Source organism: Ammodytes marinus (genome assembly GCF_949987685.1).
Source record: "Ammodytes marinus genome assembly, chromosome: 4".
NCBI lineage: Eukaryota > Metazoa > Chordata > Actinopteri > Uranoscopiformes > Ammodytidae > Ammodytes > Ammodytes marinus.
The window spans coordinates 14703371-14716722 of record NC_137233.1 but is presented as its reverse complement, the minus strand read 5'-3'; the positions used below and the strand labels follow the sequence as shown (position 1 = coordinate 14716722).

General features: G+C 42.8%; 1 protein-coding gene across 1 annotated transcript in view; it reads right to left on the bottom strand.

Moving 5' to 3' along the window:
• Positions 1 to 13107, bottom strand: part of LOC307249140 (kazrin-like) — a 57117-nt gene extending 44010 nt beyond the window's left edge. Inside the window, exon 1 of the mRNA XM_080025774.1 lies at positions 12618 to 13107. Coding sequence (XP_079881900.1) covers positions 12618 to 12813 — 196 coding nt within the window. The 5' untranslated portion in view covers positions 12814 to 13107. The remainder of the gene's footprint in view (positions 1 to 12617) is intronic.
• Positions 13108 to 13352: the final 245 nt, after the last annotated feature.

Genomic DNA, 13352 nt, shown 5'->3' with positions numbered 1-13352 from the left:
TTGGGTTTCCTGACAGCCGTTAGATCAACCAATGATCTTGCTTGAACCCTAAGGGGTTTGGACTGGCAAATGCAGTACTTAAGTACCTTTGATATAAGGATAGTGCATACAGTATGGGATAGCTCAAGATTTCTCAGCCTAAGCTGCATCATGCAACACAAAACCATCTTTTAAAGTTGTGATGTTGGCTCTGTCCAAACAAGAATAAGAGAATCCCCAAGTCTGTTTCAGCCATTCTACACCGTCAACTGTATAGCTCAGACATGAGATATCACACATCACATGAAGCCTGTAGATGCAATGATGTAAATGGTTAAAAACAGCAACTGAAGAAAAGCTTGAGATATATATTAAAAAAGCGATAGCAAGAAGAAAGGATACTAGTCAACATACAAGGCAAACTGGCACTGCTGACTACACTTTCTTAGCTAAAACAAAAAACATGTATAAAAAAAAACTGTGAAGTGTGTCTTTACTGCCGATGCACCAAAAACATACTGCAGTTATTCTGCTGACTGATTAAACAATTATTTTTCCATAATCTAGCAGAATAGAACTTTTCAAATCACACCACCCAATTTGAGAGTGACCCATCCGATGAGGGAAAAATGACATAGTATTAAATCAATTATGTGAATCACGGCAGCGTGGAGCCATACAGATTCATTTGTCTTTTTGCTATGCATGAAAACCGAAATAGTGTTGATACGATTGATTAGTCTCACTCAGCAATAGCTTGCTGGGAATATAAATGTAGCTTTTCTATATACACTTGATCTACCCTATTGAAACTAATAGGAACCCGATACTGTAAGATAGAAATAAATGCTAAATTAAACTGCTGATTGTTTGATTCTGATTTTCATTGCTGTTTGCATAATTCAAGATCAAATGGCCTATGGCAATTTATTTGAGTAGCCTATGTGCAGACGTACAGTCAATTTGGAATTATAGTCCCATTAGCCTAAATAGATTAGCAGCTTTATTTTTGGTGGGCTTTAGCTTCTTTTGAGGATGCAGAAGTATCCGTATTTTGAAAAGGCACAATGAGTGCAGTTAATCTGTGCATATGGCAGATTACTATGTGTTACGTGATCAGATCTTTTAATGTGGAAAATTGAAGTCGAAAATAGACGCTTTTCAGAACAACAAAAGCAATCTCTTTGGCCATTAATCTGAGTGCTGGCTAGCTGTGAGCCACTTTAAGAAGCTTGGTGATAAAGATTCTTTGAATCACCTCCATTAAAAATGGGAATTCACAACCACGCTTCAGACAATACACGAAAGCTTTGCGAAACACCACCATATCTCCCGGGATATTGGTTGAAACACATATAGTTTGAGGTAAAACTTGGCCAATAACAATAAACAAATTTAGGAGAATGCATATACACGACCAATAGAGGCACAGTGTGTTTGCATATGCCTGAGCACACTGGGTACAGTAATTGGCGATCTGATAAATATTTGTGTAGAACCTCCTCAGCTGGAGAAAACAGAGAGGCATGCTTTCAACACTAATGCCTTCAGGCTGCAGACCAAAAATAATTCAGGGATGGAACACACTTACATGCTTCATGTCAACATTTCAGGGAGCGTGGTACGTGGGAGATGATGGCGATGTGTCAACAGTAACATTCAAATGTATTGTTGTGCTGTGTTGTAAAAACTGGTTAAAGGTTTGTTGTTATTTTAACCAAAAAAGAAAATGGTAATTAAATTAAACAGACACATTTGTGCAAAAATTTATTAAAAATGAGAGTCAGGATTTATTTAGAAGTGTGATTGTGGTGATGTTCTTGTTTATTTGGTTGATAATAAAGAAGCTTTGATCCAGACAGACAGAACTAGATAAAGTTTAGTCACATTCTTTCCATCTCTAATGGCGTGCTTTGTCAGGAGTATGTAATCTCATTTGTGGAATCCATGTTCTCCCTAATTCAAACATTGAATTGATTCATTCTAAACCTCTGCATCGGTGGACAGAGGAATGTCACTGGAAAGTGAACTGTGTCGCAGTGAGAACCCTCAGTCATTGTATGAAAGGAGATGGAGAGTAACAATCAGACACAATTTTGACTAAAGTAATGCAATTATTATTTGTTATTGTCGATTAGTCTATCTGTTGTGTTGTTGCAATCTGTAATGCATTCTTGAATAATGTCTCTCCAAAATGTTCGCTTGTTTAGTTCCACCAATTTACAAGAAAGTTTATCAAGCAGGGATCACAACTTTTGCTCATTCATTTTCAGTTTGCTAATCAATGAATCGACTAATCCTTTCAGCTCTAATTGTGACAGAGCTGTGTGCACAAGGCAGCAGAGAAAATCAGCATGCAGGGAAAATAACATCACGACTTGCATACTAAGATGCACATAACATTTTTGGTTTCAATTACTGTATAAACTGATGTCCGCGGAGGACTTTGGGGAAAATTTGACCTAAAAAGAATCCAAGTGATCTTACTTTACATTGAGGTAAATGATAGACACAATACTGTCACAAAAGTCTTTTCCATGTATGGATAGTGTGGGGTGCACATTGTTGTCCTGAAGTTCAGGAAGTCTTCAGCCCATTAATCCTAAAAGGCCTGCGTGAACCAGATGATTGGGAGAAGTGGCCAATCGTTCTCCTCTCTGCTGGAATGTCACGCTTTACGTCCCCTGGACACGGCAGGGTGTTCTGCACTTGCTCAAAACTCATTTTCCTCCATGCCTCTTCTGGGGGATAGATTTTTACACTGCAGCCAAGGCAACAATATGTACCAGCAGCAATAAAAGTGCCTCCGCTGCTAAAGCAATGAGGCATTTTAATAGGATGAGCAACCAGGCTTCTTTTCCTCTCCCCCTCAATGTGTCTGTCCCCTCCTCTTCTTTCTGAGAGTCGCAATTGTTTGAAGTTTAAACTCAATGGGGATTTGGATGATTTAAGGTTTAAATTGTATAAAGGAGTTTTATATGTTTAGAGTGGAGGCATGGATGAGATGGGGGTAATTGGGTTCTTAAAAGTCTGATCATTATCGGTGCCTCCTGTAGTGAATCGGGCACCACAACACCCAGACAGTGGCCTTTAAACACACCACTTGGGAGGATAAACTTAACATTCTTTCAGAACTAGATTTATTTATTTTTTTGGTCTCATCGCAGAAGTAAAGAGAATCTTTTTTTTCACTGTCTTAGGCTTCGGTCAGACACACTGACTATAGTAGACTGTATGTACTATCATCCAACTACAACATAACTCCATCGCAGCTTACTGTGTCTTGTACTATTTAACAACCTTTAATTCCCTACACAGTCTGATCCCTCTCCAGACGCACACAATGCAGATGACACATCCAGTAAGTCCTCAAAGCTCCATCCAGGAGGCAATACTGCCCCAAAATCCTTCACGTCATACGGTGATGGTGATGAATGCAAGATACCTACCCCAGGAGTTCTTATGCTCTTATTTCCTATACAGTCCATTTCTGTTGAGTACTTTGCGTCGTGCAAAGTTCTGATGAGGGGCCCGTGTGAAGGAAATGGGGGAGAAAAGTGCCGTACGAGGGGGCGATAACTGTGAGGAATACCTCATTAGTCAAGTCCTCGCTCTGCTCCACAGCCAATAAAAAGCAAGTCACACGATGTACTCTTAAACGTGAGCCATGACCTCCACACAGGAAATCCATATTAACCGCTGTCTTTGAACAAACATCTTCTGGGAAACAAAGACTGCATGGGAAACCAGTTTAACAAGCGTTTTGGCTTTCATGAATGTAATAATCAAATGGAGACATATCAATCTCACTGATAGAGGAATAATATCAATCCAAACGGCAGAATCTCATACGGGAAATCACTTCAATGCCCAATAGCACGGCTCCAGTACTCCTAAATTCTCCCTCCATTGGTTTTCACTCACTTTCTCTGTGAAGTTTAATTCAGACAAAGTTTGCCTGACAAATGTAAGTACAGAGGAATGTGTCTGTTTGAAATATATCCTGTGTTTGAGGCATCTTTCTAGCAGCTCCCGTTTTCTGGTTCTGCTCCACTGCCTTTTTGCTCTCTCTCTCTCTCTCTCTCTCTCTCTCTCTCTCTCTCTCTCTCTCTCTCTCTCTCTCTCTCTCTCTCTCTCTCTCTCTCTCTCTCTCTCTCTCTCTCTCTCGCGGCATTTTACATATCGGACCTCCTTGCAACCCAAAAACTGAAAAGTTCCACATCACCAGCTGGCGTCGGGGGCAACGCTTCTGTCACCTCTGCTAATAGGCCCACTATGACACGTGTTTGGGGTCAGCTAAAAATATGTCACCTCTGACCTTGTGGCTAATGCTGCAGAATGAAATCTATAGCACAACCACAATGACCTGCAGCTGAACTACAAACTTGGAATGATTTCACAGCGATTTATACAATACAGGCCCAGCTTCCTCTGCCATGTACGGACATGAAAGTGGATATGTTGCTGTGCCGCCCAGCATGTCCTCTCTGCACTCAGGGGCAGCCAAATTCTGGAGTGGAAACTGACTTGAAATCCACGGAGACAAGCCTCCACGACTCTGTCAGGTCATTACTAGGGCTTGTGTTCCATTACAAAGCAAAACAAATAGTCATTATTTATTCAAGCCCGTTACCAACCACTGCAGAACAAAGGCTTCCCATGATGTGCCAGTAAGTACCGCTAAGCCCTGTCCAGCTATTAAGTACAGATACACTGAACCAAGATTGAAAAGAAATATGGGAAGGCAAAATGAATTGAACACAGTAAAGGGAACTTAGCTATGAAGTAAGTGAATTGCAAAGACTGCAAAAAACATGGGTCATGGTGACTAGCTAATTAGCAGTATTTTTGTGCTCTTTAAATGGAGCCGTCATTGTTTTGGTTGGTTGGAGCTTGCATTTTCTTTTTGTTTTGTCTGTTAGTTTTGATTTGTTCATATTCCAGCTCTCCATGACTTATTACTCTAGATATACACTGAAAATAATGATTCAGGAGCGCGTTGATAGCTGAACACTAACAGTAACATAATCGCAATGTTGCCAGTTCAATTCCAGCTGCTGACTTTTGTTGGAGGTCATTCCCCCCCCTCTCTCTCCCTACATTTCCCATCTACTCTCTAGCTTTCCACTGTCCATTAAAAAGACAAAAATGCTTATATTTATATACAACATATACAGTATATGTCATGATTCAATGTTCTGCATTAATCTATATTTAATCTCAGCTGTGTTCCATCAAGTAGAGCATAATATTTTGTTGTAGTGTACTGTCAATCAAAATGTTATTAGTTTACCATCATGTTAGATCATTGCCTCTGTCTTCGATAGAAACATCGCTGTCGTCTGCATGTTCTCCACCTGTAAGAGCAAATCAACCCCCCCCCCCCTTTCAGAACCCTGGGACTCTGTGCTATGCCTTGATTAGTTTTTTTTCTTACTGGAGGAAGTCTAGTGAGGAAGAGGAAAGAGAGAGAGGCAGAAATGTGAGGGGAGTGAAGGGGCTGCCTCTCTCTGGCTATTGTTTGGACACAGTTCCTCTCACGCTGCATTGACCACAGACAGGGCGTGGCTGAATGGAGGCCAGGCAGGGAATATGAGAGGGGGGGGGGGGGGGTGTGAGGTATTCGGGTGGTGATGGATACAGGGGGAAGGTTAGAGCACATTGCATACTTTCTCTGCATGTGGACAGCGAACAGGAAGGCGGGTGGTCCCTGGAGTGCGTTACACAGAGAGAAAGAGAAAGAGCTGGAGTGGGTGGGATTGTGCCCCTGTAGTTTGTTCCCAGCCCTGCTCATGTGCTCCATGAAGTAATGAGAGAACCGAGGGCCTCCGACAAACTCAGGCCAGATGGGGAGAGGATTCTTCCCCGCAATTATACAGTACTCTGCAGCAGCACAGAGCATTATAGAGCCAGTGCAGCTTTTCCTCTACGAAGAAATGATAATCACTGGGTCTTTTAGGAGAATACTTAATCAACAGGGTTTTACATCACACTCTACATTTAGAGGATGTAGTTTTCCGCTGTGTCATCTTCTTCTATCGTGGAATACAGTATTCCTAGTACCATTTCTCAATGGCTTCTATAATAGGATTATTTTTTTAGCAGGCTCAACAAACAATGCTCCTATGAGCCAATGACCTTGACAAGTGTAAACAAGATAACATAATTTGACAATTCCATGTGGTAAATTGTTTAAAGTCATGTTATTTCTGTGGTATAGTGGGTAGTTCATGCTAGAATAACACTGAACCTCTGCCACTGTTATGGAGAGGAAGCCATCCACAGGCTTGAATCAGAGCTGTATACACAACACTTTTTCAGTGGGATTGGGAACCAAAGACACAGCAACATATACATTGTGAAATTGTGCTATATGTGAATCCAAAGTGGATCTGAACTAGCCTGGAAATCCAGACCCTGATATCTTGAACGATAGAGGGTCTGGCCACGATCAATAGTAATTTCCAACTCAAGGGGCGGCTCCTACTTGTGCATTTAAAATGCCACTGCACGCAGTTGGATAGCACTACAACCAATCAGAGTGATGCACAAGGTGACGTAAGCCCCGTTTGTTTAGCGAACAGCTGTTAAACTGTTAAATTAAACGTTTGCCGTGGTCGGTCGGCAAAACAGAACATTCCACTTACTTGCTAATGAAAGATTTGAGTGCCGTCTTCAAAATCGTAAAGGGTCGAGGCCAAAGCAGTCTCAAACTCACACAACATATCCGCAGCCATATTTAATGTTTACTATCACGGCTTTGACGTCGCATGCACGTCACTGTCGTCATCCGGTTACGTCCTCCCCAGAGCACCATACAAAGGGCTCTGGCGCGCCCATATTAGATAGCACCAATTGAAACGTGAGCCCGGATTTCTGGTCTTTTTGAAAAAGCTTCAACGGAGCGTGTCCAGACCAACAGGCGCAGCAAATATAATTTGCCAGTGCCTAGTGGCAGTTCTGGGAATGCCAGGCTAGATCTGAACTGCTGAATGTTTAAAGTTTCTACAAAGCAAAATATTTCAGTTCCGCTCACTGTTGTGGCCAGGGTTCTCAACTTTTGGAAATTGTTTAGAGTGAGACAGAAGCGGATTTCCCATGCGAGCGCGCGAGCGAAATTTTATTGTGTTTATTTATTAATTTAAAGCATAATAATGGTTTTTAACACAAGTTCAGTTCAATATAATTTCTTTGTTTTAGTTAAAATATAGCCTATTGTAGTAATTTTATGATGAAAGTATAACTGGATTAATACCAAATGCCAGACTAGTGAGATGGGTGTAGGCCTAGGGTAGTTCTTCGGGGTAGTTATTTCAGTAAAACTCTTAGTTCAGTTCAGCAAATATGGATACTGGATATTACTGATGCTCGCTGTTGTAGCTTCGAGTGGCAGATTTTGAGGCCTTCAGGATAGGGGTTTTCTGGCTCCCACTTGAAGCACTGTGGCTCCACACCAGCCATTTAGACCATCATAATGGAGGACAATGTTCCTTCTAGGGCTAGTCTGTTTCTGGTGCTGGTGAAGACCAACCATGGCGAAGACTCTTTCGGCGTCCGCATTTGAATGTGGGAGCACTAAAACCAACTTGGCCCCTCAACTAGTAGGTGAAAAATCGAAAAGCAAGTGCAAAACAAAAGCATTATTAGCTATGTCTTATGGGCTTCATGAGGGGCCTCTAAGGCCCCCACACACATACAGGAATAAACTTTCTACATGTAAATTATATACTGTTCATAAAAAGTAGCTTTCCACCCTGTATCTGTTGCAATGGGCCCCTCCATCATATAACATGGGTCTGCAGACCAATCTTCTGAAATGTTTTTACAGTTGCAGAGTAAAGAGTGCTGCCTGTTTAAGAAAAATAATGTTCCTTCTGCAGCTCAAGATTTGATTTAAATCTAAATTTTCCAGATTGATTTTTCAGATTGATGCATTTTACTTTAAAACTGTACCAATTTTCTTCCAGGGGGGCATGCCCCCGGAACCCCCAACAAGGTACAGGATATCTCCCACAGTATCCCAAAATCCTGTGGGAAACACTGACTCCCTTAATATGTTTATGCCAGTAAACGTATGTATCTTTGCGGAAAAGTCAATGTAACTGACTGGATAGGGAGGGGGGCGGGGGGGCTTTAAGAGTCTGGGCCTATTATCTCATAATCCGTCTATGAACCAACTAGTTTCCACAATCTTTTTTATTTTTGCGGGGAGCATTCACAAGCATTATTCATAGAAAAAAATAAAAAATAAATGTGGGGGGCCCACACAGGGTCTTGAAACGGGCCCCGAGATCGTTAGGACCGCCCCTGCACGCTTGTCGTGTAGCCTGACGAAACGCTGCGCCTTCTCTCTGCCCGCTCGGCTCTCGCAGAATGCATTAGTGGGCGCAACAAACGCCACGGCCCGTGTGAAACGGCCTTAACTACTGAACGAAGGAAATCAAATTAGTTTTTCCCCAAAAAAACGAATGAGTTTTTCCCCAAAAAAACGGGACAAATTGTGTCCCGGGAGAGATTTTTCCTTCCTCGGGACAGCTGGTGAAAAAAGAGAACAATTTCGGGAAAAACGGGACGGGTGGCAACCATAGATAGTATAAATAAGGTGGCAACACTAGGTGATGGTGGTGAAGGCCAGGATTTATCGAAGCTATAGGCTATATATAAAAAAAATTGTTTGGCAGAGTTATAATTTGCGTGAGAAATGCAAGGTGTGGCGTGGAGCGTGTGAATTGCCTGAAATGCGTGTGTCTCACTCTCATTGCGTGAGGGTTGAGAACCCTGTGTGGCAGCACTCTGAATAGTCCCACCTAGAATTCCTCATGGGAGTTGTAGTCAACCTACACAGTTTTTTCCCCCCGCAATGAACCTGATATTTTAAAACACAAAGCCCCCATCGAAGTCCTGGAAGTGTCCCAACTGCAAAATACATCTAACAACAACTGCCTATGCCGATAATTACTTTTACTTCCATAACCCTGACCGGGTGAAATACCTCCTTTCACTACATAAAGCTGTGTTCCTAACCTTGAGCCCCTTGCTTTCTCCCTTTGTGTTAAGCACATTGTTCCCTGTGTCACCCATACTCCCCATACTGTGTGAGTCACCAACAGCTGCCGTGTTTTAGAACAGTTTATGGATTAGTATTGGCAGACTTCCATGAGTCCATGATGAGTGCTGTCTCACCGACTGACTACAGGGCACAATCTACCCGGAGTATAAATAATATAATATCAGACTCAATAACCCATAAGGTTAGCTAACATTGATTTTCGATGACAAAATATTTTTCATACTGCTTCTGTTCCCCAGCAGCACAAATTGAATGAAAGCTGGATGGGTTTCTTTTTCCCCTAACAAGTCAGATAGACATTAGGTATGGCAGTGAAGCAGTCGATTAGTGCTGAAACATCAGCGTCATTAAAGGAATGATAAACAAGGCCTTGACATCAATGTGTTGGATTAAGAGAAGAGGCCAATAATAAAGTAATGTCATCACCTCACAATGAATACATTACTGCCATTGGCTTGAATAAAAGGAGGCAGATTGTAACAGTCAGCTAAAGACCTTTCCACTGACTCTACTGTACTCTAAGACTAACATAAGACATGCAAAATAAATATTTTGAAATCAGAGATTGCTTTAAAAATAAGAAAAAAGTACAAAATGCACAAGTGCCAAAGCCAAAATGAGATTGATGAGTTCAATAAGAAGGACAGACTCCTTGTCTAATAGGAAGTGCCAAGTGAAGTGCTGTGATCATAGCGTCGTTGGACATCTGTCAGAAGTTGTCGAAACACGGCAGGGAAACAATCTGACATTTTGGCAAACTATGATATATTCACAGGAAGTCAGGTCATGCATAGTAAAAACCCTTTTTTCCCTGTGGCTGCTTTGATCCTGCACAGGGCACAGCCAACAAATGGACTAACAAACAGCCTGGCCTTGATAGGGATACACACCTAAAGAACATTTAATCTCCCTAAGCCACTGGACTCTGGCTCATCACATAACAAATTGACGAAACCCGAGAGACCTCTCAGATGAGTCATCTTTAACTGAAAATCTTAAAAAACATCCTTAAGCCCAGCCATCAGGCTCATCCCGCTTATATGCTGTGTTGTTTTTTAAGTAAAACAGGGTTGCCTGTGTGTGTCTTTAGATTGATCAGTCACCTGACTCCTGGCCTCGCCTCTGGGAACAGGAAGTATGACATCATCGCGCTGACATTCAGGAATGTGGGAATGTCAGGCTGCAAGTTCACACTACTGGAACCAAACGCAGAGGGAGAGCAAACAGCAGGGACATAACAGTTAACTCAGTGCAGCTAAGTTATTTCGACCATAAAGGCTAAACACTTAGGTCATTTTTAGACCAGTTTGAACTATCCGCAGTTTGAATGAGACCACTCCATTGATTTTGTTGAGCCGCTTAGCAATGCATTGGCCAATCAACTACATGCAAACATTCATAAAGATGACTTTGTATTATGTGAACAGCATGTTCTACTTCTAACCTTGCGACCCTCACAACTAATGATTCAAAAGTGAGTAGTAAAATCCCCAAACTGGACCTCCCGGATCGTGTTCAATTGTCTCACTAGTACCTAAAACAACACACCCCCATGAAGCGATGGATTTTTGAAGACATGGCTGTTTTCATTGCGAACACCAACTGAGTGGAGAACCTGATGTATGTGCTATACCCCACTGATTCAGAGGTTGTGGTTACGAAAAGCTATCCAACTGTAGCTTCATTCCTAAGGCATATCTGCTTTAAACAGTGCACAAGTGTAGACAAGTGACTATGACGCAAGCTGCCTTGCCTGTTTACATTGCGTGTACCTGGGGGATTTAAACATACATCCCCTAAGCAGCGCATGGGGCCAAAACAACCACGGTCGATACTTGAATACCTGCCATGAGAACTTCCAGTATGAACAAAAATTACCTAACACTCAGCAGCAACGACAATCACTATTTTCTCTTTCTAATGAGTTTGGTCCATTGTTGTTGTAATTTGTTCACTGTGCTGCGGACCTTACATCACACCCTGATTAAATGCCCCTTCTGTTCCTATCTGTAAAGGGTATCACATTAATTTATCTTCCATTAAGTCTGGGGACTTGCAAGACACAATAAAATAAAATAAAGAATGTCCGAAAAAATCAGAGCAGCATAGGCATGTAGGGTTTAAAATTCTCAAATCCCTGTATCCTATTTCCCATGATGCAACTTGATAGCAAAATGTATCTCCTAGATGACATCATAATGACATCTGTGTTATTTTCTCAGAAGACCTTATACAAGTGATCGTAACGTACGTGTGAAATATCCTTTTAATTGCACCTCAAGGACACATTACATTTATTCCCTGAGACATGCACAAATAGGGCTTTGAGTGTACGTGTATACTGTAGTGTACATACTTAAAAACGAGTACATCAGCACTCCAAAACCAGTCCTCAGCCTTAGGGGCCGACATGAGGATGTACGAGGACTCACCTGCTGCTGAACACAGTGAGGCATTTAATGAACACTGCCAGCAAACTGCTTGGTAGGGTCTGCTCTCAATAACCCCCAGGCTTTCAACCATATCTGAGTCAAACGCAGAACACAGACACCCCAAGGCCAATCAACACGAGGTCTTTTATCTCAGTGGCCTCATCTCATTTGCAGTTCAGTTCAAGTCAACAGGCTAACACCATCACAGAGACATTGTTGTTTTAATAATAACGTTTAAAAAAATCTCATTAGTAATGACTCCAAGATATCAGCCATATGAAAGTAGCTAAACATTTGTAATGAGAAGGTTTTAGAAGATACAGGCCATGGTCTCACAAAAGCTAAAGCAAACACAAAATAGCTGGAGAGATAATAAAAAAATGGCAAGCGAGCAAATTTACTGACAGAAAGAAAATTATCTTATAAAGCATGGGAATTTAAGACATGACAAGTCAAAACTCCAACATTTTTGGCTAATGAAGCCATAATGATCAGCCCTAATGAAAACTTCTGTTTAAAGCCCATTCCTCATTCATCACCTCTCCTTTACCAGCTAAGTGACGGTACCATGGAGTGGCCAGTCCCAGTTGTCAGAGATGTTGGCATTCAGTTTGAAGGCCTTCAGCTCAGAGACACACTCCTTGCCAGACTCGGGGAAAGAGAGCGCAGAAGGAGCCAGAGCCGGAGAGGGAGTGCGGCCCCAGAGGAGCACAGCTGCTGCCTGGGAAACCAAACCCATGTATACCGAGCTCTGGCCCACGCTCTCTAACCCCAAAACCCCTCCCGTCTAATAACAACAGACAGTCTGTCTCTTGTTTTTCTTTTTCCCAATATGCTGCCTTTTTTCCACTGTCATTCTGCCTTGGAGTTTGGGGGGGGAAAATAAGTCAGTGAAATGAACGGTGGAATGATATCGGTCAAACCCGCTGCACATTCCCCAAATACTTCCCCGCTGTTGATTTCGGAACACATGTTCATGTTCTCGCTCTCACACTCACTCAGAGAGGCGGGGTGGCGGGGGGGGGGGGGGATGGGAGATTAGGCGCGAGTACACACGCACACACACACACACGCACACACACACACACACACACACACACACACACTCACATACATGCACGTGCTCTGCCACTCACCCCGGTAGTGGAGGCTGTCATCGTGGTGGTGGTTGTACATGTGGTGGTTCTCCAAGGCAGGGGGGCTGCTGGCGCCCAGCTCTGCCAGTCTGCGGCTGGTGGCAGAGAGCTCTGAGCGCAGGTTGGTCACCTCCTGACTGGCGGACTGGATGGCCCCATCTATCCTGTGTGCCAGCTGCTTGTTGTCTTCCATCATTTTAAGGATTTTCCCCTGAGGACCAAATCCACACAGCAGAGCAGCATGATGTCAAGGGGCGCATTAGAGGGACCCTCTTCTCCTCCTCCTTCTCTTATCCCCCTCTCCTCCTCCACCTGTGCTTCTCCTCTCACAGTTTACTTTGCACATATATGAAAAAGAATAAAAATTAAATCCAAAACGCCGGTCCCTCTCCTGGTCAACGCAGAGCAGCGCAGAGGCGATGTCTACCTGTTACTGCACAAAGAATAGTGTCCGTGTGGCCAAACACTACACATTCAGGGAAAGCATGTGTGTGTGTGAGTGAGCACAGGGGCAAAAGAGAGCGCGGGAGAAAGAGTGAGGACGCAAAGAGAGCACAGAGAGAGAGAGAGAGTGAAAGAGAGACAGAAAAAGAGGAGAGGAGAGAAAGAGATGCAGCTCAGCAGGCAGAGGGGAAAGTGATTTCTCCCGCCGAGGAGAATGTGCTGTGAGCAGCTGCTCTCAGAGAAGACCCAGCACACACTGAGATGACATGCAGCCTTTTAAATGGATTGTAC